A 26,776-nucleotide genomic window follows, 5' to 3' on the forward strand; every position below is an offset into this window, starting at 1 on the left:
GTTTCCTGCACCACTACATCATTCAAAGGGGACATATAGACGGAACTTTTAGATCTATGCACTATCTCATTAAGCAAAGAACATAGAATAAAAATACAACGCAGTCAGAAATTGCATTTATATTTCTTCCAGGTCGTTCCTTGAAACGCACCCAGGCCGCAAGAGGGCAGTGTGAACATTACGTACTGAAACAAGAGACGAGAAAGAGTTTGCGCGCATGCGCGTGTTATATACACGTCAGCCCTTCTAATATAGCCGAAGAGCTACGTGGCTGCGATCCTCTACTCTCCTCACCAAACACGAAAACAAACGAGGTAAAAATGACTACATTGTTATTTTTATTCAACAAAAAAATTCCAACTACCAACATGTGCATTGTTTGAGTTATTTTTTTCATGTGACGCTTTCTTGTCTCAGCTAACATGGATCAAGTAATGCAGTTTGTTGAGCCCAGTCGGCAATTCGTCAAAGACTCAATAAGGCTGGTAAAGAGATGCACAAAACCCGACAGGAAAGGTTTGTACACTCCTTGGATTGTCGGGGACCACTTGTTGCTTTAATTAACTATTTCTGATCATCTTTCCAGAATTCCAGAAAATTGCAATGGCCACAGCGATTGGATTCGCTATCATGGGTTTCATTGGGTTCTTCGTTAAGCTGATCCATATCCCCATCAACAACATCATTGTGTAAGTTATACTTTGGTGTTTTCGGCTTCCGTGTAGATATATCACCTCAAGTTAAATGTAAAAAAAAACAATAATGTTATTTTATACCTTCTGCCACCTAGTGGAAGGACATCTAATTATTCAGCCTCTTGCCTAGAGTGAACTAAGGTGTAATTTATTTTTGCACAATTCAGAAAGTTTGATCATTTCAATCTTTAAAAGAAACTGTCATCATCAGCAATCAATGATTGCACATTTGCAAGACATGGACAAACATGAGCTTCTTATTCAAATGTATGTGCACAACATAATGCCATTATTCTTATTTTGTCTTGCAGTGGTGGTTAAATGGCCTTAACATCTGGATCCAGGAGACATGTGCAAAGTTGTGCTGGGTGGACTGAAGGGATGACATTTTCTGTTGACATTTCTTTCGTTTTGTAAATACAACAAATAGGAGTGCAAGATGAGTGTTTGTTTTTCCTCATCTGACCAATAAACTCTTGCAAATTCCTCATCATGATTGATTTAATTGTGTTCACAGTATGTTCTATGTGCCCCTAGTAGGCTAAACACTTCACTTAAAATAAACCTAGTGTGGCTTAAAAAATGATTTTGATGATCCTGCGTTCTGATATTGTTATACCCTGTCTCTTGTCCAAGATTGGCTGTGTTAAACTTCAGTTCAATCACAATTTATTATGAAGTTAAAAAAAAAAAAGTGATGGATTATTGTCCTTTAAGGATGCCCATGCTCCAAAGCAGAGGCTGGTCTGTGCTGACTGTTACGCACCTCCTGGGATGTCCAGGAGAAACCGACTCGTAGGTGTTAGATGTGCTCACCAGCTTCCCGAACTGCAGAACCTGGTTATCTGGATGACAGAAACAATACATTTAGCCATTGAGTTGATTTTTTTTCTTTTTAATTGTCACTGAAACAAAATAAGTAGAGCATAAAAACAGTCATTGGTTGTCAGAGACATTCCACTTGGTCATTGTGCATTCAATTACAGAGGTTCTCCAGCCTTATGGCAGGAGGTGCTAGTGATCCCGGGATGCTTTATGTGCCTACCTGTAGAACAAGAGATCTCCAGTTCAAATTTGCAGTGAACAGCTGAGGAGCAATCGTCCATTTATTTTGTTTTACATTGGGTTTTTTCTTATTCTGTTTTTGCATTTCGTTTTGCAATGGAGGATTACATATCCAAAGGATTTTCAACTATGGATTTTTGGTCGGAGCAGGAGGTCATCAGTAAAGGAAGAGTTAAAATGTTTGATTCGGACAACAGGACTTCGGTGCATGTCTTTTCAAACGGAGTGGTAAGTACGATCATTTTTAATTCCATGTGCTTTATTGAGTGTTTTTATGTGTGATGACTGCTGATATGAGATTTTAATTTAAATACTTCAAATTAAATAATGAATAAGCCACACTAGATTTTACAGGGGGGGGGGGGGGGGGGGGGCGTCAGTGCCTCCCCAGTCATGAACCTCACCGCACGTCACTGAATTTGAATAATTAATAGGGAAAAGTGCCACACCCGTCCTCACCCCCACCTCCTGATTGGCTGTTTCATCTGTGACGTCACTCGGACACTATTAGGTACACCATCACTTTCAGGTGTACCTATTAACAGGCCACACCCACCCTCACCCCCACTTTGTGATTGGCTGTTCGATCTGTGACGTCACAGGGACACTCCATTAGGTACACCGCAATTTCAGGTGTACCTAATAACAGTCCACTTCATTAGGGAAAAATCATGAGTATATGACAAGTCAGCTGGAATAGGCTCCACCTCACCCAAGATCTGAGAATGCTAGATGGATGGCATAAATCATGTGCACACACAGTACATAGGCAAAAGTGACCAACAGTAACCTCCAGTGGTCAAAGTAGAAATCACAGAAACGGTTAACTTGAGGACAACGAAGGACTACTTCACCCTTCGTTTTGGTAACGTGTTTTTTTACTTAAAATAATGTTTTATCGGAAATGTGCCAGTAAATGTTTTTTTTTTTACTCAAAATAATGTTTTATTGGAAATACCACGGACTGTACTTCAATGTTCCAGTAAATAGTGAAATTTGACTTTGGGTGTCACGATTCCATTTAGTATTAGATTTGTTCACACATCATTTGCCATGAGTAAGTTGAGCAGAAAAGAGCCCTGTGAGTGGATGTGTTGGACTGTGTCTAATAGAACAAGGGCAAAGCTCGGGAGGCAGACGTAAGACGATCACTTTCATTTACTCTTTTATTACAGGGGCCTGCTATTGCATGTTCTCGCAGTCTGTGGCAAATTAGATGTCAGATAAATAATGTTGAAGCAATTTTTGACCTGACAGTTCTGCTATTGAGTCAAATTAAATGTTGGGATTAGAAGGTGTTTGGGTTTAGTGGTCCAGATGATTTAGTGCAGTACAGTTGTATCAGTATATAAAGTATATCAGTGTATCAATAATTGATCATTTATCCATCCATGAATTGCATTAAAATGCACAAGTTGTTGAGAATATAAAAAGGTCAAACTAGTGCAGCTCCTTCAATGCAATGCAAAAAGGACAGGCGAGAACAAAGTCAGTAGACAACAAAGACAATGGCTCGTCCACTGGCACCTGCACAACTATCAAACTACAGTAAAAACAGCTTCTTCTGCTTCAAAGGCTGCAAAACAAGCATTTCATTGGAGCAGATTGACAGAAAACACAAAGATTTTTTTCTTTGCTGCTCGGGGAGTTGCTTAATAATTGAGCGAGCAGAGAGCCTGAACCACAAAGTAAAGGAGGAGAAATATTAAAGTGCTGGCGTGAAGGGATCCATCAGCAGGGAAAATAGTCCAAGCATTGCATTGGGCTAAGTTACACTAGTAATACTCAGAATGAACACTCGGGGCAGTATAACACCATCAAAGGATGACAGGGGTCTTTTACAAGTCCACCTCACACATAGTGCACATGCACTGAGTACACATTCCTCAATAAACAACATAAACTCAACTTTTGTGCAGTCTTTACTAAGGGGACAAATAGCTTCATTAGTAATCCCCCCATCAAAGGTAATACCGATCAATACTGCACAGAGGGGGTTGAGAATCAGCATCGCACCCTCCAGTGATAACAATGGGGATGTTTGCTGCCTGTAATTGCATTTCCAGCGTACCATAGCTGAAAGGACCTGCCAGCTGTACAGGGAGGGTGCGGATTTTCACAACAAATTACCCAGAGGAGGAGGACCAGCCGACTCCCTGATACTCGGAATGTGGTGAAAGTGAATTTGGGGGTTTTCCTGACAGGGTGGAGGAGGAACTATTGCTGTCTTTGGATGTCTTTTTAAGGCTTCTTTTACTTTATACACTAGTTTGAAACCCTACTCCTACTTTGAAACCCTAAGCTTAGCTTTAAACCCTACTTTGACACCCTAACTCTAGTATGAAACCCTACTTTGAAACCTTAACCCTAAATTTAAACCAAGGGTGTCAAACTCATTTTTGTCGCGTGCCGCATTGTAGTCATAGCTTCTTTCGGAGGGCCATTATGACTGTCAACCCAAATATTTTCAGCTAATTGAAACATCAAATGTAATAATGAATGAAAATCAGTAATGGCCAGGAAGTGCACTTAAACCTTTTTGCATTTGCATGGGCTTCAAAAATCAAAAGCTTGCATTATTTGACATGCATGTCGAGACAATAGTTAAAAGTTTGAACATCACAGTTAATAACTTCACCGGAGAGTTCACTAACAATTCACATTTACGTTCAAAATCAATAACAGGCTTTCGAGAAAATCCCCTGGAAGTTTGCCTAAAAAGAAAACCTGTCAGAAAAGGTTTATCTCAGAAGCTAGAACATTTGGAGTAATAAGTTTAGGGTCACAGAAACAATCCAAAAATTTACACAGTATAAGAGCTGATTCACTTCATCCCCCAGCAAACCTTCTTGAAGTAACGTAATATTTTCATTCCGCAAAGAAATATTCATCTCTGGGAAGTTTTAAATGAATGAATGCTAAGCTCGCATTTGTATGCGGTTTTCAGAAGGTGAGGAAGCAAATATTTATGTAAATGCATCTCTTCGCATTATTCAAACAAATCAAATCATACTGAATGAAGACGCCGGCAAATTCGGTTTGCATTTCCTTCTTTACTTGGCTGCAAACTTCAGTTCATTTTGGAGGAGTTTGGTTTTGGTTACTTTGGCGGCCTCCATACTATAATTTATATTATTTATATTTATAAAAAAATTAAAACGTTTTGTATTAACATTTTGGATGATATCAGGCTTTGCCAAGTGATTTTCTCAAACAGATTTTCTACTATACCCAGTTGTAACATCATGGATGCAACTGACTGTGAGCTTTATATAAAGAAAGCTGGTGAATATCACATCATCAGTGTGACGCCAATTCTTTCTCCCTTTATGTACTCTTATTTATTGCCCGTGGCATACGTCGACGATTGCGCTGTCAGCACCATCTGCTATCCACTTCTATAAAATGTTTATGATCCTGCCACTGGATTTGTCTAAGAGCGTCAACAGTTTGAGAGTTAACCTTCAAGATGGAGAAAGTTGCAAATGATGACTTGCTGGTGATTGTGGGCAATAAGACAGTGTCCTTGCCTTGGACTTAATGGAGGGCTTTCGAGGTGGAAAACTGTGCAAGCAGTATGACAAGGTCACAGCTAATAGGCGTTCCGGTTCAAAATGTGTGCATGTGTTTATACAAGAGTGCACTACTTTAACGAGAAGCCCCCCCCCCCCTCGTGATTCCAAGGGCAGCAATGGAGCCAAGCGTCATGTTGACTCGAAAGCCAGACAACAAAATGACAGAAAAAAAGATTAAAAGAATAAAAACAAACAACAGAAAGGTCAAGGTCTGGGTTCATATATTGCAAAAAAAATGATGGCATTTCTGCTGGGCTGCTGGTTAAAACCTCCCGAAGCCCAACAGATGCATCTAACCGTGTGACAAAACACACAAATTACAAAATACTAAGCTTCAGCTACCAACATTTCGAGGCGGCCGTGTATAGGGAGAAAAAAAAAAGTATTAAACACACACCAAAGCAAACTTCTCATAATACTTTCTTTCCCTGCTGCTTGAGTAGTTCAAAGCATTCTGCTTATTTTTTTCTTTTTTCACATAGAAAACCGCTCATTATGTCTTTAAACGTATTTAAGTGTGCTTCCAAATATTCATGCTTGGTTTACTCTTTGACTCTAAGCTGTCCAATTGCTCTTTTCCAGTTACTAGGGTTTTGAACTGAACCACACAAAAATGGATCATGTCACGCAGTTCTCATTAAAATGCTCTGAGCTGTACCGGCGTGTTTACGTTTCATAAACAACCCACTTCCAATTAACAACAAGGCTTAGCTTTGTAATCTTCTCCAGAAGTTTACTTTTAATTATAAGTGCTCGATTGCGTTACCTCACCAGGAGACGTTGCTGTCTAAGTCCACCTGTGTCTTTTATTAAAATGAAGACTTTCTAGCATTTGGAGGATTGTGTTATGAGGGCACTAAAAATACACCAATTTTTTTTTACCCCTCCGCTAATTTTAATGTCATATTCGGCCATCAGTTCACGACTTCAAGTTGAACCGCGCTTGTGTTGGGCAGCAGGACTACAATAAAAAAGACACCAGAAAATCAACTTCCCAATTTGTGAAAAAAGTGGCCTCGTCAAAGTGCACACTTGAATCTGATTGAAATGCTGTGACATGACCTCAAAAAAGCCGTTCATTGTCAAAACCCCTTCAGTGAATTAAAGTCATTCTGCAGGAAAGAATAGGCCAAAAAATCAAGGCCAAGTAGCTTTGAATACACTTTTTTGAATCATTTAAAAAAATCCTCTGGCTGTGTGGATATGGCAACTATGAATTCAATGTATTTTGTGTACCCCCCAAAATTCTAGATGATACAGTAAAGTTACAATTAGTAAAAAAAAAAATATTGGTATAAGATTTATTCTATACGTAATTATGTAACACTTCATGTAACCTACTGGATAACATTGATGTGGTGTGCTATTTAATTAAATACATCCATCATAAGAATAACAGATGGCAGCTGGTGAGATTCAAAATGGCAAAAGTGGGGGGGAAGAAAAAAAAACACCTTGGGGCATTTGGACACAGTTTCAAAAACGTCTATTAAGGATGACTGTATATACGATACCTGCCCAGAGATCAAAATATTATTTTGATGGAAAACTATATTTGTAGATTTTTTTTCCCCCAAGCACTCTCGGTAAGACAAAACAGACTTTTTTTTTTTTTTTTTTATTCAGTGCTTTCAATGGCATCCAATGTCATATTCACGTCATAGTGGATGATTGCACAGCCACTTGGTTGTGGGGTACATAAAGGGCAAATGAATTCACAATGAGAAGGAAAATGAGGCAGGGAAAGGCTTATTTTGCAAATAAATTGGCAGGGCTCTAAAAGCGTTACTGTAGGCAGGGCCAATTAAACAAGCTGAGAGAGGCCTGGAGAATTTCATGTGGGTTCATGGCCGGGGTCTTGACTAATCAAGAGTGCAGAAAACTCAGCCAGAATTTGCATAATCATTGGTATTAGCAGCTAAGTTTGAGCTACAAAATAATTGAATTAAGTCAGTGTCAGCTATTAAGACTTGAAACATTAGCATTCAATGTGGGCTAGAATACATGGTTGTGTTTTGCCATTTCTACCATCTATAACACACACAGAAAATATAATTGTAGTTGTCCAGTTATGTGAAAAATGTCTTAATATCGCTTTTTCTCCAACAAAATGTATTGGTTCATAGAAGAATGCATTTTCCATCCTTGTAGAAGCATAAGTGGTGAATTTGCGCAATTCTGTTTGCAATCATGAAAAGGTGAAGGGTAAGATGAGTGCAAACGAGGACAAAGTGTGAACCACTGCAAATGTGGATGCCATTGATTAAACAATAATTTCCATTCAGTCTTTTTATATTGGAGGATTTTACTGCATTTCATTTGAAACCTCTGCGTTTGCCTCTTACATTGTTACCTTTGCCATAGCGCAGTCTCTCCATTATTTAGTGGTACATTGCCCCCTTAGTAGCATTACTGCACTGCAGTCCTTTTATTAGACAGCGGTCTGGACAAAAATCCCTTTGAGCCATGGTCATCTACAGGCTCTTAAATGTCTGCTCTGCTCTACCTCTCTCCTCCCTGCACATCAGGCTTGATTCAACAAGCCACATATACAATATTACTCGATTAGGGAGCCTGGGCTGCAATAGGTGCAGGGGAAAAGAATATTTTGCACATTTGAACTCGACATGAAAAAAAAAAAAACATCTTGTCATGTCATCTTTGTTTGTCACACTCGGTCGGCTACTGAGATGCATCAGGGGTGATGTTACATGATGGGTCTGGTTTTCGTTATGAGAAACATTGTTGGGACATGGTGTAAAATGGAATGAGACGGGAACTTTGGTTCCAAAAATAGAGACGAGAAGTGAATGATTTGGGTTGCTACACGTGTGTGAGTTGCACACTAAAAAGGATTGAGCTGCTGTTCGATGAAAACAAACCAATGGGTTGTTGCAGTTGGGCTCCATGAGGCGAAAAAAAATTAAATTTTTCAAAAATGTGATCAAGCACACCATTTCAATCTATTTAGCAAATTTGAATATTGTTTGAAAACTGGTAAGCTACTTAAGACCGACTCAACAAAACATTTGTTGGTTGCGGTCGAGACCAGAATAATCAACCATAAATTTGTCATACGTCTCATAATTATTAAACTCATCCATAATCCTGGTTTAATGCATCATAATCATCAAGGATCATCTGGAACACCACTGCAGTAGTCATGTGCTCGCTCTCCTTACACCAGCCAGCATAGGCCACACCTTTATTTCCTCTCATTGCACAGTCGACGTTACGTGAAGCAGTTAATATAAGAGAGCGGAATATGAGCAGTCTGAGGGGGCCGCTTTGCTAAAACTCACTTCAAGGCTCGTTATTTCCTTCCCTTTACAATCGCCAGATTTCATTGCTTACAATATTGCAGACATGCTGCAGTGATAAAATAAACAACTTGAACGAGCACAAGCGTTCAATCCAGACACTTTAAATGTGTTTTGAAATGCTTGCCAATATGTACTTTACGTGTAGTAGCTGATAGTTTTGGTCATTTCTCCAAGTTTTTGTGTAAAGGCAGCGAAGCAGTTCAGATGTAGAAATAATTCATTTAAATATATTTTAAATCCGTTTTTAGTCTTCCTGTGATACTTAAAGCCCGAGGCGACAGTCAACAACCTCTTGCGAGCAAAGATAATTATCTATTTTTTGATGTATTTCTATGTGGGAACACAAAACAACGTATCTAAAATTCTAATTTAAAGTCGAGAAACTCAAATGCACTTTTGACAAATCTCAGAGCTGACGTTTTGCCTCCTCCAAATGCAAGTCGAACTTACCTCCGTCATCGTTCTAGTCAATTTTAACTCTGCAACTTTATGAATTATTGAAATAAAAAAGAGTCAAAATGTGACTACATTATAAAATCACTCTGAGCGAAGAGTAATTTAGCTCTTCATGTACTTTACCCTGGGGTGGCAACAACTCATTTCAAATTGAAACCCTGACGCAGAACATCATGATCTAATACTGAACTTTAGATTCTTAAAGCAAGCGTTTTAATGAGCTCTTAATGTAAGCGGGCATAACGTCTCCATGGGCCCAGAAAGGCTGTGATGAGCAACCCAAAACTTATCATGTATTTTTAATCATTCTGGCTTTGAACCAATATTTGAGGGATATCTTCAATGGAGATTTAATGTCTTTGTGTCACGCAAACGCTCCAAAATAAGCAACTAGGGATGTGGAGAGTGATTAATTAATTGTGAGGAAGTGATTGATTGCGTCTTGGAAAATTCAAAACTTTTTAATTCCATTTGATTTAATTTATTTAAAGTTTTTTTCCCCCTATACACTCAACTACGAAAATAACTTTAATAAGTTTACATTCTTGAAATCTCCCCTCCATCCCCTGCCCTGATGAGATTTTCTAAATATAGTATGCATCTCATTAAGCATCTTATCACCAGCACGTTTACGTTGGACTTTCAAATCCAGAAATGCCCAAGACAAATTCAAAGGGTGCTGAGTAAATACTGAGGCTGATCTAACCACAAACATTAATGAATAAGAATAGAAGAACACACTCTGGAATTTAAACATATATAAAATACGAAAATGTTTAAGGATAATTTTAGCATGCTTGAGCAAATGTGGGGACTCCTGAAACATGCACAGAGTCTGAATAGATGCCACCAAGAGGCAGACGCACACTTTCTCCCCTGACAGACGGACCAGGTTCCCCTCGGGCGGGAGTAGGTTTGGTTGGTGCCAACTCATTAAGAACCCAGCTGGTTATGGGACTAGGTTCCGGGATAAGACCACAGGGCTTCTCAAATGAACATCTGATTGGATTTCCACTGTTAAAGATTATGTGGTATGTTTTGCGCATATGCCACACAGCTCACATTTGGGTGAAACATACAAAGCCCCTCCCCCCCCCCCTTTTTTTTTTTTTATGACTATTTTAGTATGCATGCAACTGGAGAAAGCCAATTTACTGTTTGTACACTTGGCGTGGAAATGAACTGTTACGGAAGGAAGCCGCATGACTTATTTACAACGGATTAGTTGACAACAGAGAGGAAGGAAATGAACGGATGCTGTCTGTTGCAGTTAAATGGAACTTTTGCCAGGGATGGAATACAATATTGAGAACCGTTATTAGTCTATAGCAGCCTGAAACTAGGAAGTACATTTTGGTATCCTGAAAGTTGAAAAGAAAAATGTCTGACCAATGGGTTGATAATTGGCCTAAATGTATCATCTTGATTGTTGACTGCAGAATTAATTGGGGTCGCATTGAGCAATGCAGCCCACTAGATGTCACTAAAATCTGCAATTTAAATTTGTACAGGACGTCAGGGAGCAGAGGTCACCAACCTTAAGGACCTTATATATGCTAAAAATCTTCATGATCTCTCCCTGTAGTTTTAAAGTAACATTTAACATGAATAAATAAAACAAATACCTTGAGGATTACTATGCAGCATGAAAACTGTCACATTAATCTAAAAATATAATTATAAAATAAATTTCTATATTGGCCAGCAAGAAAATGATCAAAATGAATTATTCAATAATTTTGGGACTCACTCAGGTTCCATTTGAGTCCAGTGGTGGTTGTTTGGCAGGGTCCCCCAACTGGAATAAGGCTGCACCAATCCCCCTCTAGGCCCGTGTTCACCCTGAGCGTATGCTTGCCCTGCAAACAGAATGCAAATATTCTACTCCGTGTTTATTAATACACACGTCAGATACAGCGGGATATTGGAAAGAATGACGTATGAGCTAATAAACTAGGGCATACAGTATTTGTGATCATTGTTGACATCATTGTTTAGGACTATTTAGGTCTGAATGTCAGATTGGCCAATGAACGCAAATTGGGCATGTTATTGAGCAATTAAGTTCAACCATAATCAGAGAACTCAGTGTGTGATGAAGCTGTAGGTTAGCGAGCAGCATATTTAGTTCCACTTGTAACCACTTGAATTACAAATGTAAACTCGACAAACGGGCGCTATGCTTTTCAAAGGTCGCCCTCACCTTCATGTACAGGCATCTGCGTTCATCAGTTGCTGGCAAATTGGCGCTGTGTTGACAAATGAGCTTAATTTACTCTCGCTGAAGTAAGATTAATTGGAGGTGTCGATGTATAAAGCAGCAAATGACAACGCGCCTTTGGAATAATGACAAGAAATAGCGAGGGAGGAGAGGATCTCTTTAACTATTAGACGGAAAGGGTAGCAGTCTTCCGTGAAGATCTTGAAAATAAACCAAAGAGGAGAAAATGGAGAAAGGATGGAGGCAAACAAAAGGGAAGTGTCCCCCAAATGTCGCCTGCTAGGCCTACTTGTGAAGTCAATCAACGGATGGGAAGTGAGGACGTGGTTGGCATTGAAGAAATTCAATTCAGGGAGCATCAAACAAGGCTCACTTTATCTCATACGGAACAGCAAAGTGGGGCATCATAAGAGCACACAAGTGTGAATGCTTTTGATTATTTAAGAGAGAGAGAGAGAGAGGGAGAGAGAGAGAGAGGAAGGCGGAAGCTGGCAGAAAGGATTTTAGAGAAGCTGCCCACTTGCACTTTGTGCTGTTAAGATTCACATGGAAACTAGCATATTGTGCAGTCCTTCGTATCATCTAAGTTATTAGTTGCTGCAAAACAACATTAAATGAAAATTGCACGAAATTAGACTCACAGGTCTGAGCAGATAGGCCAGGTTGCTCTCCTGGATGACTAACAGTGGAAGTTTCGTCATAGAGAGAGCTTGAAAAAGGGTGGCAATAGTAGCCATCATCTGGTCAAATCGTCCCGCCAACCCACCCAGGGTCACAATGGCGTCCACCTGTATAGAACAACATAGTTTGATCATAATAAAATAGAATAATTTCCAGAGCAAAGTGCATAGGCAGCTTCTATGCATAGGCAGCTTCTATGAATTGTATCAGTCTTAAGAATGACAATAATATAATAACAATGAACTCGGAATGATCAAAGTAGGACTTTTGCTTATAAAAATTAATTCATCCTTATAAGAATCAGGACCCAAATAGCAAATCACCCAAAGCTAATTCATTTCAACTCACATTTTCTGCCACCTCTTTCTCTGTAACTTAAAGCTGCAATGCACTTTTTGCACCTCTCAGCAATTAAATCCTCATACAAAGTCCCCACATAGTTTAGTCACAGTCACGCTGACAGCCTTTAAAACCCAAAAGAGTTAAGAGGGCAGAGTAGCTGTCAGAGGCTGACAGCTGCAGCGGCACACAAACTCAACTCAAATACTACAAGGATTTGTTATTGACTTCATTGCTCGAGATGTCCCTCCAAACGCTGACCGCAAACAATACAAAAAGATAAACATACAGTAGAACATCGATTGTGTGTTTGCTGCAACTTCCTAAAAGTAGTAGCACGACGCATACACATTTCCTATGTAGCCTGAAATTATTCAGACTGAGCTAATATGAGGAATCTTGTAGCAGGCGCATAATACTCTGCAATCTGCAAATCAACCTATTCCGATTACATCTTTCATTTAATCCATTTTAACCGGCTGCAGGGATGTACATTTGCATGGATGTGCGTGAGGACCAAAGGGATAAAAATGTTGCTTTTATGTACACTCATCTTAGTCACAGACAATTGAAGGGCACACGAGTTCGTTGTGGATAAAAGACAAGCTAAAAAATCCTGATAAACGACAAAAGGGGTCGACATCGACCACTTTCACAGAAGCTTCAAAAATGGATTATTAGGCTCCTATCTTTACAGAACAGACGGAAGGACCAACACTCAAATGCAGGTTTAAATATCAGCCAGACTAGGAACAGTAGAAGGAAGGGCAAAAGTTTATCTTACATTAAAACCTGACATCTAAAGAAAAAACCAACAGATCAATCTGCATAAATCTTTTGAGCATCTTTGATTATCTTTTAAAAAGCTGAGTGATTGTGGTACTCGACGTTGATTGGAGCAACACACTCGCACAACAGGCAGATCAAAATTCAAATAGTGAATAAAACAGACAAAGGGAAGCGTCAGACCGGGTAACACAATAGAGATATTTGCAAAGTCATTTTAGAACAACTGTATAAACACTCTCACTCTTCTGGGTTTGACTTTTGTACATTAGTTTCAAGTTGATGCCAGGAAAATAGTTGGCTTGGTTTAGCGTTGCACTGGAGGCGGGCGAAAAATGCTTGACATCAATGCAGACAAAAGGCAATGGGCAAAAAAATGCACGCCTCTTCAAATAACTTGCATTTCTTACATTGTGTGGTTATATAACAAAAATGCAAAGTATTTTCTAGTTTTCTTGAATACTGGGCATGTTAGTTGTATAATTTATTAAATAATCACCATGCATCATAACATCCCCAAACATCCTAACCACAGTTTTTTGTTAGCTTGAGAAAAAATTTCAAATTTTTCTCTTTAGTTTATGCAACAGCATTTTTTTGTTAGAAGATCTGGAATTGTTGTTACCTTGAAAGATTGTAGCATACACTTTACAACAAACCGATATGACTTTGAAAGATTGGACAAAGATAAACAACAGGTCTGCACTTTGATTTAAAAAAAAAAAAAATGTAGTGTTAAAAAAAAAGTCCATTGTTCACAAAACAATGTCGACAAAAAAAAAAAAAAAAACTGTTACCTGCAGATTCCTTTGTTGAATCTCTTCCAACATGATGACCAGACACTTGGTATAATCTGTAAGATCCTGGTCACTTGTTTCTATCAACCGGCATCCCTTCATACAAAAAACACAAAGATTACGCTTTGTTTAATGTGCAGGTATGCAATATGGCCAAAAGTATTGGGACACACTCCCTTTCCACCCACACAAAGCCATCTCTATCATAGTTTATCCCAAATTCTCCACCACCCATCCAAACAAGACATCAAATTGTTTTGGTAAGCTCACAAATGATATTCAAGGGAACTCGCATCAAGAGGTAAATGTCAGTACTTATGTAGGTCTGGCTTGTGGTAATTCCCACTCACCTTGTCAGCATAGAAAGCTCGGACTTCTTCAGTAATGGAATCGAAATCACCGCTGATATAGTCGGGGCGGAAGCTGGATGGAAGGATAGCGTGAGTGTGAGTGGCAGAAAAAGAAAGATAGCTTGCAAGGATGACAAGAAAAGCAAGCGTTGCCAAACTATTGCCAGTAAATACTGCTAATGCTCCTTTGTAATAGATAAATACATCTTGTAGGTGGATGTAATGCAAATTCAAAAGTGAGTGTCTACTGCAAACATATTTTCACTGCAGGCAGATGGGCAGAAGATAAACAACACTAATTAAATCATAACCTCTACGTTTGACACTTTGGAGAGGTGTAAGTGAAACTGTTGTGCAGTCAAGTTGCACTTGTCAAATAGTAAACATCACCGCTAATTTACAATCAATTGATTTATTCAACAAAGCACCATCCCATCAACTCCCTTAACTTCCTATTTGGGTATGCAAATGCGAAGGTATCTTAAAAAAAAAAAAAGCAATCTAAATGCAATCAACTCGCCTCAAAATTAATCTATTTTTGTGTTCCTCTGAAATTTCCAATAATCCATATTTACCTCTGAAATTTTATTTACCATACAAATCTCTCCATATAATAAAGAGGATTACAACTGATAATTAAACTGGGCAAGAGGCTTGAGAATACGTAGGTGCTGGGAACATTAAATCCACTCAACCCAATGAAATATTGTTTATGGACAACATAAGAATGTGTAAAGCAGCTCAGAGTGGAACATTTGTCATACGTACACAGATAATATGAGCGCATTCATTCCAATTCACACGTGTATTTATTTTTAAAACGCCGGCTCACCCGTGAATATGATCGCCGCTTGTTGTCCCAAAACATCATTTCATGGCTGGTTGGGCATTTGTACATGTATTTGTCTGGGTTTCATTTGACATCATTTAACTCGAGTGTGAGGAGAGAGAGAGATCCGTTTTTGGATTACACTTGGAATTGGATTTAAATTCCCTCAATTGGTCATTTTGTTGTGATGACGGAGATATAGAAATATGTATGTTGTTTTCACAGCATTAGATTTTCTTTTGATACCTGCACAATCAATATTTTCAAAACTATAGTATGCTAGATCTTTTTTCTTCATCATTTTGCTTTGCTAAAGACCATGTGTTCCACTGACAGTTAAACCTAAAGCCATGCTAATTAGCAACTAACTAATCCACCGTGCCGCTATGTAATGATTATGTGTTGGCTAAACAAATGAACACAAGGACATCCTTTCTTTTGAAATCCCCAATAACCTTCATACTGGGATGAGACTGATCTCATAGGCCCATGCACAATGAGCATAAATGATGTTCCTGTGAATGTTTGTGCATCTAACTTCCACATTAATATCAAGTGACAGTTTAATTTGGATGGGAAATTGGGAATTTTCCAACCAATTTGACCTCCGACAGTGCTCTGCAGCGGGAGCGGCTGTGACCTTTGTCTAGGTTTGGGCAGCTATCAATCAGGCTGCTTGAGTCTGTGTGAGTGAGAGCGTGTCTGTCTCTCTCCTAAAACAACAACCACAATGCGACCTTTCCCCTAATCTTTTCATCACTTGAGGAGATGTGGCTCTGATTAGTCCTATTCGAATCAGAGAAGAGATGTTAAAGGTCGCTCTCAGGTGCCCAGAAGCACTAACTGAACTAAATACGTGGTTTAATTGGACTGGAAATGCATTTGGTTGCGACTAAAAATAATTATTTATAAATTACAAGTTTCTCTTCTATCTATGCCAGCAACATAGCGTGACAAAAAGAGCAAGTACCGTCATTTCTGGAATATAAGACGCAACTGAATAGCCACAAACGTACACAGCTGTCCAATTACATTCATCTGTGATCCTTTACCTCTTCACTCATCTCTTGACTTTATATCCTCCAGCTGAGGATTTGATTAGATGAGCTAATTACACAAATGTCATTTTCCAATTAGAAATAGGAGCGGATACATGGTTGAGTCAGGGGAGCGCCAGGAGGCTCAAGAGGGGGACTATTCCACAAACACCTGAGGCCCTATGAAGACTTTTTTTATTACAGCGATATCATAACAATTAACAAGTTGATGATATGGAGAAAATAATTGAATGTATATTTGGGGCTTCAGTTTTGAGCAGCTCTTTGATAGTAGACTGTCTTTCCGTCAACAACTTGTTTTAACTCTAAATAGCAGCATTGAGAAAATGGCATTATACATGCATATTTACGTTACCAGTAAGTGGAAAATGACTAGCTAATTCTAAATAACATCATCTGTGAGTCGAAGGTGAGAGTGGATGAAGCATACTTGCATGGACATGATTATTGGAGGATTAAATCATGCACATGCTGCTTTAAGAGTACTTGAGATTCATTCAGCTGGGTAGCGAACAAAAGAGTGATGTTGCTTTCCAAGTAATTGAAGACTGCTGGATGCGAAACAACATTGTATATAATTAAATGATGCACTGAATGTTATGGTTATTAAAGACGTGACTATATAAGACGTCAAGTAGCAAGAAAGCAACCATGCAAATAATAAAGAAACTATTTAAAACACTATTTTACCTAGAAGGCTTTGACTTTTGGAGGTCAAGCATATTTCCGCAAACTTTGTGTTGATTTCACTATATAATTTCCATCCCAAGTGGTTATTTCACTATATAATTTCCACTTCAAGCAGGCAGTCTGCTCCACACAAATGATGGCTTGCTACTCTTTAAGGACATTGCTTGTGCAGAATAAGTTACCGTGGAAATATCCCATTTATGTTTGTCCTTCAGAACGCAATCTTGCAGGTGCAGCATCTCGGTGGGCAATTGGAAGGGAATAATTCTCACACAAATGTGACATAGGTTTTATCCTCCCCTCCCCAGCGTAAACACAGCACTTCTCACTGCTTTGCTGCCCTGTACGTATTATGGCAGCATCATTTGTCAACTATTTACCTGCTTGCTGGGCTTCAGTGAACCAATTCTTTTTTGATATGGTTTGTGTGCAAGCTCAAGTACAGATTAGAGTGTGCACTGATCTGCAAGCATAGGACAAACAAAACAGCCCAGATTTAATACTTTAATTTTCCCATCGTGGTCAAGGGTGGATACATTTTAAGAGCTTTCAACTATTTTACTCGTGCAATGATTGAATAAAGGAGGAAATCTTGTGGGACTCCGTTTCAAACCGACCTTGACTATTAAAACACACCCTAAACTTGCTGTCCCTTAACGGTTGCGGAAAACGAGAGGTCAAACCCTCATTTTCATCAACAGCCTTTAAAGAACACATTCATGTTCAAACTTGAAGTGTTAATGTGAAAGTCTGAACACTTCAGGGACCACAGAGGCCCCAGAGCCATCTTAGTGCTAACAGCAGTTTTCCATTAGCCAGATATCGTAGCTTACAGCATTTAGGTGCAAAATGTGCAAAACAGCCTTGGTATCATTTGCCCATGTACACATCAAGGTCATTATTGCATCACAAAACTAGAAACAAATTCTAAAAAGTTAGAAATAACTGAAACTACATACTATAATTATACTGCCAATGCTCATTTTGTCTTTGTCATCGTACGGGAGCTTTCCGGTTTTGTCTTATATGCATTTAGTCCATTCAGGAGAAAAAAAGTGAATCATCTTAGTTTGCTTGATTGCCCAATACTTGGTGACTTTTTTTTTTAATCGATTATTAAAATAAGCATTAGTGGCAGCCCTATAATCATTTATCATATCATATTTGGGGGGGAAAAATCAATCAATACAAAAAATACACAGAAACTAATTATGGTTCTGTAAATAGAGGAAAAACTTACCTGTCACTCTTTCCAGTGATGTTATACAAGTGATTGGCACCACCATCAGCACATGCCGTCAAAAGAGCTATGAAGAGACAGCAAGATATGAACAGGAGCTCGCTGTGTCATGATACGGCATAGTTATTGTCACAAGCAGAAGACTGGATGATGAAAAACATTGCGAGTATTTATTTGTGAGTTGCTTTTGCAGCACAAGCAAAATGCGGCTTGAGTATTTAGAAGGAGAACACCTTTCTTCTGAACTGCTCTTTTAACATGCAATTATGACCTGTTCTGCTTTTAAAAGCAGAAAAATGAAGATGTTTGCTGTATTTTTTTTAATGACTGATAGAGTTCCTCAAAATGAGATGCAAAGTATTTGCAAATGTATTCTCTTTCATGGCTCCTATTCAATTCAAATCGAACAGGCAGACACTTTTTTTTTTTTTTTTTTTTAAGAGCCCTTTTATGTTCGCGGCTGTTAGGGTGCACACAAGGGAAAGACTTCAAAGATCTAGCCCTGCTTTTTCCACTCATACCTTGTGCAAGTAACTCTCGCGTGCACCAAAGAGAGGGTGAACACTTGCACAGCTGTCTGATTCATCTTATATATTTCTTTCCATGTTTGCCTGGAAGTGTGTATATGTGTGTGTATACATACATACATATATATATATTTCTTCTCTCTACATTGTGACACATTTTATACACACTACTTACTCCTCCATCTTTGATTGCAAAGACGATGCTTGACTGACTAGGGTGAGATAGTTCCAGACCTCAACAAGCCGTTTCACATCAACAAATGATAACATGGAGCACTTGGAGATGGGCGGGGGGGGGGCATGCACAATTTGGATCTAATACAAAGCGTCACCTGCCATGATTGCCTCATTAAGTTGTTGCACCGTGTCTGAGTGCAAGTAAAGTCGATGGATGAGTGATTGAAGGAGAACGGGGTAGACTAGATGTGGGTGAGAAGGTGCGCGAGTGAGATAAGCAGCTTGTTTCCACTTCCCAACATCTCACCCGGCACCTGTTTGAGCTCCCCTTTGATCGGTATTCTACACTCTCCCTTCCTGTAGCTTCTTGGCGCCCTGCTGCTCAACCTCTCCCAGGGGTGATGAAGGGAGCCCAGGGGCAACACATCACAAGTCTGAAGTATGCGTGTGGGGATTTCATCGGGTCGGTGGGGGGGCGGAGACCTGGCTGCGGTGCCGCTATGTGAACTACAACCTGAAGAGTGACACACACACATACCACGCCTAACATCTGTTTAGCCCATAAGCACTATTAAAAATACATGGCGTATCGTGTTAGAGATTTTCACTTTCAAGCTGCGAAGAGATCTATGATCCGCCATGACGCCTTTTCAGTCGTCTCATCAGATGTCCCATGAGCAAGAATGAGCCAGGAGCAAAACTGATAAGAAAAGCCTCTTCTTCGGCATTGCTTGTGGCACTTTAAAATCCTACCCAAACCTTCCCTCAAACTTTATTTGAAAAGATGCCTTATCTTTGTGAGAAGAAATATTCAAAATTGGCACATCCCAACATCAAGCCGCACTGAATGTTTGATGGGTCTAATCTAACTCACAGCAGTCCTGATGGTATACAAAGTGTGATGATTATTTTTTTTAATTACATCCAGTGTTCTACTCACAGAATATGCCAGAATATGTATTAATGTGTAGAATGACACCAAATACCCATAGTAGTCATCAACAAACTATCAGAGAAGCCTAATAATTTCCCAGCGCAGTGTTTCATTGTTGATTGTCCTTGATATTCTCTCCCCGCCCAGAAGAAGTAGAGAACCTGCACTTTTTGTGGCAAACCAGATAAGAAAATTCCTTTCTACCACATAATTAAAGTATTTCAAACCAACACAAAGGCAGCAGCATCTCTATAAATGCGTGACTGACAATGGACAGACCTCAGTTATCTCATGAGGAGGCTTTAGCCAGTTGATAAAAAAAACATCACTGCTTTTTAAAATTCATATCGTGAAAGTTACAGTGAGAGACTCAAGTCCCAAATGTCACACAGATTAAAGTAGAATTAAAATCTCCTGAAACATATTGCCTCAAATTAATCCATCAATACATTATGTGAAATTAATTAAGTGTACGTGTTAATTTTTCCATTATGCAACAATATTGGATAAGCAACATGTAGTAAGAGAGTTTCTCTCCCAAAAAATGTAACCCCTTTTCGATAATGAGCATTTTCTGTAGTATTGTGTGGGGTTTTGTTTGTCATTGAACTCATAAATAAATGATAAAGTGCCTGGGATTATTTCCGAGGCACACAGCAAAAACATTTATTTTTTTATGAATATAGACGCTTTCAGATTTCCATGGTGCTGCAACATTTGAGACTGCAGCAAGGTCATAGCTTTTCTAATCTTTATAATGATCCAAATGCCCTCCAACAGAAAATAGCGTTTGAAAATTGCTATACTATTGGAGTCATTCTGTAAGCCGCTAACGTATAAACTGTGCAACAACTGGCAAGTCATTAAACTGAGACTTAATTAATCATGCTTCCAGGGCACAAATGTTTTTTGTTTTTTTCCCCCCCACAATCAACCGTCCAAAATATTAATAAGGTCTTACAGGCTGGGATGCAAATGGTCTGAATGCGGAGGTCTAGCTTTGGCTAATTTATTTATCGATCGTGGCACGCACCAGCAGAGAGTTGTGCACTTGTGTCTGCATAATTCAACAACCAAAAGCGGCATCTGGTGTGAAGTTTGTCAACATATGCAGAATCTAATGAATGCATTGAGCATAGGTGGTCACCTTGAGACCTTGCAGATCAAATGCACAAATAACAATTGAAGAAAAAAAAAAAGCCTGCAATCGGTTGCACATTAAGAGTTGGTATAAAGTTGTTTAGGTACAACTTTGTTGTGATTATTACTTCCACAACAACTGTTACTGGAAATGTTTATGGCTCATAAGATTTCAGATTTGCAATTTGTTTTCTTTTCAAGAGAGTCACAGTAGATTGTGTGTCTAAGGGCAAGACATTCATGCTGAATATTCAGTCTAGCAGTGCAGAGGGACTTCAAATTAGCACTTTTCTGAATATGATAATTGCTGCAGTCAAGGAGATGCTGGAGCTTTCAAAAAAAGTAGGTAGGTTATTTCTCATGAATATGTAATTAAAAGGCATCGCACAGGGAATGTGATCAGAGGGCAAGGAAGGGGTCATGTTCAGTGACAAGGTAGCACATTTGGCACAGCACAAAGTCTTCATAGCGCTTGTGAGCAAAAAGCAACAGGGGAACACAAGCTCACTGCTGATGAATGTAGAGAGGATCTCAGGGAGGTGTTGGGCAAATAAAGCAAATTACGTTCAAATGGAGCATCAGAGCAAAAAAGAAATTCATTGACTTTGAATGTGCAGACGTGCACTGGGTTGTACCGTTTTTAGAGGGTTCATCAATTCATCGAAAATAAATCATGTCAAAATTGTTTTATCAGACATACACTTTTCATGTCAAATTGTGGTATGTTTATGGTTTAATAGTGTTATTATGGGGAATTATGTATAATCACTTCAGTCCTCATCCTCTGCGAATAATGTTACTTTAAAACATGGTTTGGCTCCAAGCTGCCTAATCAAATGTTTAACCCCTTCTGAACCAGCCTGCAGCCTCAGATACTTGAGCAATTGCCCCCTCGTTGCTCCAAAGTCAAGTCTTAAAATTAAAGGTGATAAGGGGATCTCCATTGGGGGTCTCGACTTTCTCGAAACAACCTGCCTGAAGACATAAGACGAACAAAATTGGTGACATCTCTCAAATGACTTATGAAATATTTTCTATACTATATTTTGATTTTGTCTTCTCACCTTCATTTTTACAAACCAACATCTATCCTCCGTTTCTTGTATTGACACTTTTAGTTCGTATTTATATTCGACAGAGAATTAAGGATGGAAAAAAAAACCAAACGTAGAGGACAGAGGGAAGGGTCAGTGTACATCTGCATACACATGGACCATAAATAAAAAGGGTGTACCTTTACTCCATAGTATGTGAAGGTGATCCTTATTCAAAGGCTGATTCAAGATGATCAGACCGATCTTCTGTTTGCCTGCAGTCAGATGAAGAGAACAGTGTGAATTTAAATGAGGACAAAATGAAAGCTTCCATATTTGAATGATTAACCAGACTTTTAAGAACGCAGTGTGGTGCTGTGTGTATGATTGATAATTTGATTATTCGCCTGTCCTCACCAACAAAAAAAGAAAAGGTTGGGGCTTAAAACCAAAAGCTAAACATTACTCACAGTAAATATATGTGTGCTCAATGTATGACCACAGTAAGAACTTTGAATACTATGACCTTGGAATGTACACCATCTGCAATTACACGGCAACATGGCCCTATAAAAGTAGCACAATAACAAAAACATGTCAGCTCGTCGCTTCCTTGCTTCCTGTCTTAAGAATGTCCATGCTTCATTGTCAAAGTCCCTGTCCTAGGATAAATTGTTTCACAAATCTAGTTCACCTCCTCCCTCATCTATCTTGCCTCCACTTTTTTTCTCTCCTCCTTTTGCTCCACTGCCAATGCAGATTTCCAGACTGCTACTTTGCAATTGCCATTTTTCTATCTGCGGGGAGCAAAAAAAATAATAATGGGAACGTCTGCATCCTTGACAAAGTAAAACCAGAATTGTTCCAATCACATTAATGGGCCAAAGATTACAGCAGCAGCTTCCCCCCTTCACCTTCACACTGTATTCCATTTATCTTCCACTCTTATGTTTGCCTTTATAAATTGTTTTCCATGCATTTTTAATATTGTTGCTTTATGGGTGGAAAAAGTGAATCATTGAAAAACATTTTTGCCATGTTTTTGAATTAATACCTGTGTGTGTGTGTGTGTGTGTGTGTAGTTCACTTGACAACTTTGCAACTTTCCACTTAACAGAAGCTAATAACTCATAAAGCATATCTCATATGGTAAAGTATAGTCAAGTCAAATATTTGTTTCAGGACAAGATTCAGAAACTGCTGATATTAATGGACTTTGGACAATGGAACTGCAGTGTTATGGATGATCTGTACATGTTTGATGCTCATTTATGGGAGTCCTGTCAGAAAAAAATCAAGTCTATTGGAGATAAAAGCATGAATAAGATTCTTCTGAATTGCTGCACGCCACTCGTCTGTGTTTTTGTGTGATGTTTTTAATTTCCTCAGGAGAGCGGGTGTTTTTCAATGCGTTTTTGACTGACTGCATGTGTGTTTACAGCAACAGGGGTGAGAAGCACCTGAGGGCAGCAGGCACTCCAAAAGTGACAGTTCTTCATCCATGACCGCAGGAGCACGTCTTCAATCAGACAACTCGCCAGGATCTGTGGAGTGGAGCACAGGTCTTTGACTTTGTTTTTTTCTTCTTGTCTTGAATATTTTCCCACATTCACTAGTGAGTGGGGGAGAAATCTATTCTTACATGCAATGCGATACAGATGTATGATTTATTTTGACACAATTGGTCAATGAATGAAATAATGCCATGAGAAATATATACAACAGAACAGCAGCGACCGTCAATGTGGCAACAAAATGTGAGTGACAAAAATACTGTAGCAAGAGCAAATTCAAGAACAGCATTGAGGTGAAGACATTTCAAATAAATCTAGGCAAAATAGGGGAAATATTGAAATGTATTTCTCTTTAACACAATGTTGCTGCAAAGATACTCACATAAAGTAAATTTTCTCCAATCTTCTCCACCTTGCAGAGAAAAAGCAGTGTAGTGAGTGTTCCCTATACTTAAGTGACACCCCCCCCCCCCCCACACACACACGCAGAGGTGCCATAAAGTTGAACATAATTAATCATTAATCATTTTTGTTACTTATTACTGCACTAGATTAGTTCTTAAACTTCACTCCAAAAATCAAATTAAACCTACCATAATTTTAGTGGGTAATTTTAGATTTAACAACAACAAAGGGGAAAAGAATATAAAAAAATATAAAAAGAAATAAAAAAAGAACTGTATTCACGTGTTGTTGTTGTTTATGGCTTACCCATAAATAAAAAATCTGCCGGATCATAATAAATGTAAGAGACAAATTAAACAGGCAAAATTCATCATCTAAGCAACCAGCATGGCCAATGCATTGCAGTGTTTACATCACAACACGCGTGCACACCGGTCGGCTCGTAATCTTTTATTGAAAAAATATATTCATTCTCTCAAATTAAATCCAGGTATGACCTGCCTCTGAAAAAAAAAAAACAGATCCATGTTTAAATGTGAACATTAATATTATTTGGCAAAAGCAAAACTTACGGGACCACGATACTTCCGCCATGGACGATGTAAACAGTCAACGAGGGCAAACAAGGAAGCTTTTCAGATAGGAAAAGTCGAAGACTTGTGGTTCAGGGACATCTAGAGGCCAAAAATAGAAGTGCCTTTCCCTCCTGCTACTGAAATGAACTCAGCGGTATTGTTTTTTTTTTTTTTTTTTTTTTTTTTTTTAATAGCAGTAGTGGGAACAGAGCCGGGTCTCGGCAGGGGCAAAAGAGGTCATGGCCCCCCTCAAATAAATCTTGTGCCCTCTCAAACTAAATCCCCCTAAATATACTTCATATATTTTTATTATCTCATGCCTCTACTCTGGATTAAATGAAAAGTAACGATCATCATTCAAAGAAATACATAACTTTAAACATCAAATGAAGAGATAAAGATGTGCAATACACTTCAGATCCAGACACCCCAGATATGCGTAGACTCACATACTCCCTTTCTTTGCCCAAAATCCCCCCCTGCTGATACTCACACGTGTAAACAGACAGCAGGAACATGCACATTGTAGTGATGCTGCACGCCTCAGATAAATTGAGACAACAGTTGAACGCACGCAAAGTGTGGAACCAAATCCCTCTCAAGGTGAATCCACTGTGGGGGCTCGTTAAAACAAACTCGCTCTCATCAATCAGCAGTTCTCTGGGCTTCCTGACACACTGCACATAGGAGGGAGTATAGGAACACACAAACATACGCACACACACATACATGCATGCACATACACACACTTGTGCAGATGCACGAAGAGTCATTCATCCTTTAGGCATGCATTATAGATACATCTATGAATAAATTCCCCTTTGACTGGATTAGTCATTGAGAGGAATGTTCCCCCCCCACCCCCCCAGTTTAACCCCTACGGATATTAAATTAGATCTCCTACTCCTCCCTGACATTTTATGTCCATCGCTTTCCAGTAATGATAGTGTTAGTTTTCTCGTTGCATTCTCATCTTCTTCATATTCAACACAAATGTAGATGTAGTTTATATGATACTTGTTTAAATCTTAATAGGTGAAATATAACAAACTACGGTAATTCTAACTTTTTTTTGCACTTGTTTACGGGTCAACTGAAAAAAAATAATCTTGTCTAAGCATCCTCATGTCTCTCCACTGTTTGGTGTAATCTCCTTTAACCATTACTGGCTTTTAAAAGGGCATGTGCAATTGAACTCGAGGGACTAAGTAGGCCAATTTTTCTTTTCCATTTTTTCCATAGTGATGACCTATTTGAGTTCAGCCTGAACAAGACACGGGCTAAAACGGAGGAGTTGTTTTCAGCCCTTTGTGCACAGTGTGCTGTTTGGAAGGCAATTTCTGTCTAACAAATAGTCCACAGTGGGAAAAGACAGGCTCAAAATGACTCCGGGTATACCTGAGAACTTCGAAAGTGGTCGCAAGAATAATGAGAGCACATTGGATGCAGGATGTTGACATGGATGTGGCAAGTCTTTTAACTCCGGCACAAGGGCAAGGAGGTGATTATGTACATATAGATGTGTGTGACCTTGATGAGTCCAGCAGTGGTCCAAGTGAGTGGGCCTGCCTCATGACTGGTGGACTCTAATCACAAGATATGATTTACAGGATGGTTTATTAATCAGCAAGGCCTCTGGTTCTGTACCAAGGCTCTGGCACTAAGCGAGGTGCACATTAGCAAATGATGTAATACAGGCCAGGGTGCATGAATGGAGTGAGGCAAGAGAAGGTAATACTGAAAAGGAATGGCTATTGTGTGAATTACCACCTGAGGGGGAGGTATCAGTGAAGGTCAGTAGTATCTTGGAGATCAGGGTACTGGACTTATCTGGAAGCGGCTGACTACCTGCAGGGAAGCTTCTTGGGAGAGATGTCATGAGGGAAGATGCCACAGGAGATCTCTTCTTGTGTTGCAGAAAGCAGGGAATTTTAGAAAGAAGAGTTCATGAACTTGATCAGGTCTAGGGTGAGCATAATAATGGAGACATTGATTGGAAAGAATCTGGTTAATTGTGGTGAACTGATTGACCACTTGAGCGCAATCAGTAGAGGAGCAGTCGCGGCAGCCTGAATTAAATCCAAACAAAAAATATGATGTCAGCAATGGGAAGATGAGTGACATCCACAGATGTCCTCAAGGCATCTTTATTTTTCTCGATAAAATACTGGCTTTGAAACGGGTCTTTTGAACCTTCAAAGAGTCTCCCGTTCCATGAAAATTAGTATTTACATAAAGAATCAATATGCATCATTTAATCCCATTTAGAATATTCCATTAAAATGATTACATATATGGATGTTTTTTGTGAGGCTATTATTATTTATAAGGTTAAATGTTAATATGTAAAATCTAAATATCTATG

General features: G+C 39.0%; 2 protein-coding genes across 3 annotated transcripts; one reads left to right on the plus strand and one right to left on the minus strand.

The window, feature by feature from the left end:
• Positions 1–160: 160 nt before the first annotated feature.
• On the plus strand, positions 161–1,185 carry sec61g (SEC61 translocon subunit gamma). 2 transcript variants are annotated; one of them, XM_088363374.1, is made up of 4 exons: positions 161–314; positions 418–516; positions 587–689; positions 1,007–1,185. In XM_088363374.1, exons 2-4 carry the CDS (start codon positions 423–425, stop codon positions 1,014–1,016), a joined length of 207 nt encoding a protein of 68 aa, XP_088219500.1. In that variant the 5' UTR covers positions 161–314; positions 418–422; the 3' UTR covers positions 1,017–1,185. The 2 variants fall into 2 exon arrangements, with proteins under 2 accessions (XP_088219500.1, XP_088219501.1); XM_088363375.1 differs by lacking the exon at positions 1,007–1,185 and having other exon boundaries at positions 587–693.
• On the minus strand, positions 316–24,505 carry tpk1 (thiamin pyrophosphokinase 1). Its single transcript, XM_088363372.1, has 10 exons — positions 24,409–24,505; positions 23,814–23,843; positions 23,378–23,461; positions 22,118–22,192; positions 18,106–18,172; positions 14,289–14,361; positions 13,939–14,034; positions 11,977–12,123; positions 10,865–10,973; positions 316–1,540 (listed from the first exon to the last, which is right to left on the minus strand). Exons 3-10 carry the CDS (start codon positions 23,418–23,420, stop codon positions 1,398–1,400), a joined length of 753 nt encoding a protein of 250 aa, XP_088219498.1. The 5' UTR covers positions 23,421–23,461; positions 23,814–23,843; positions 24,409–24,505; the 3' UTR covers positions 316–1,397.
• Between the last annotated feature and the right edge of the window lie 2,271 nt (positions 24,506–26,776).

This window comes from Syngnathus floridae, chromosome 20 (assembly GCF_059516105.1).
Source record: "Syngnathus floridae isolate MCC-2025c chromosome 20, RoL_Sflo_1.0, whole genome shotgun sequence".
In the NCBI taxonomy this organism is placed as follows: Eukaryota; Metazoa; Chordata; class Actinopteri; order Syngnathiformes; family Syngnathidae; genus Syngnathus; species Syngnathus floridae.

Coding starts and splice junctions, on each gene's coding strand:
- sec61g (XM_088363374.1), top strand. CDS start 423: ATGGATCAAGTAATGCAGTTTGTTGAGCCCAGTCGGCAATTCGTCAAA. Junction 517..586: donor CACAAAACCCGACAGGAAAG/GTTTGTACACTC, acceptor TCATCTTTCCAG/AATTCCAGAAAATTGCAATG.
- tpk1 (XM_088363372.1), bottom strand. CDS start 23,420: ATGGATGAAGAACTGTCACTTTTGGAGTGCCTGCTGCCCTCAG. Junction 14,362..18,105: donor ATCACTGGAAAGAGTGACAG/GTAAGTTTTTCC, acceptor CCTTCCATCCAG/CTTCCGCCCCGACTATATCA. Junction 10,974..11,976: donor TGGCCTATCTGCTCAGACCT/GTGAGTCTAATT, acceptor TTCTGTTTGCAG/GGCAAGCATACGCTCAGGGT.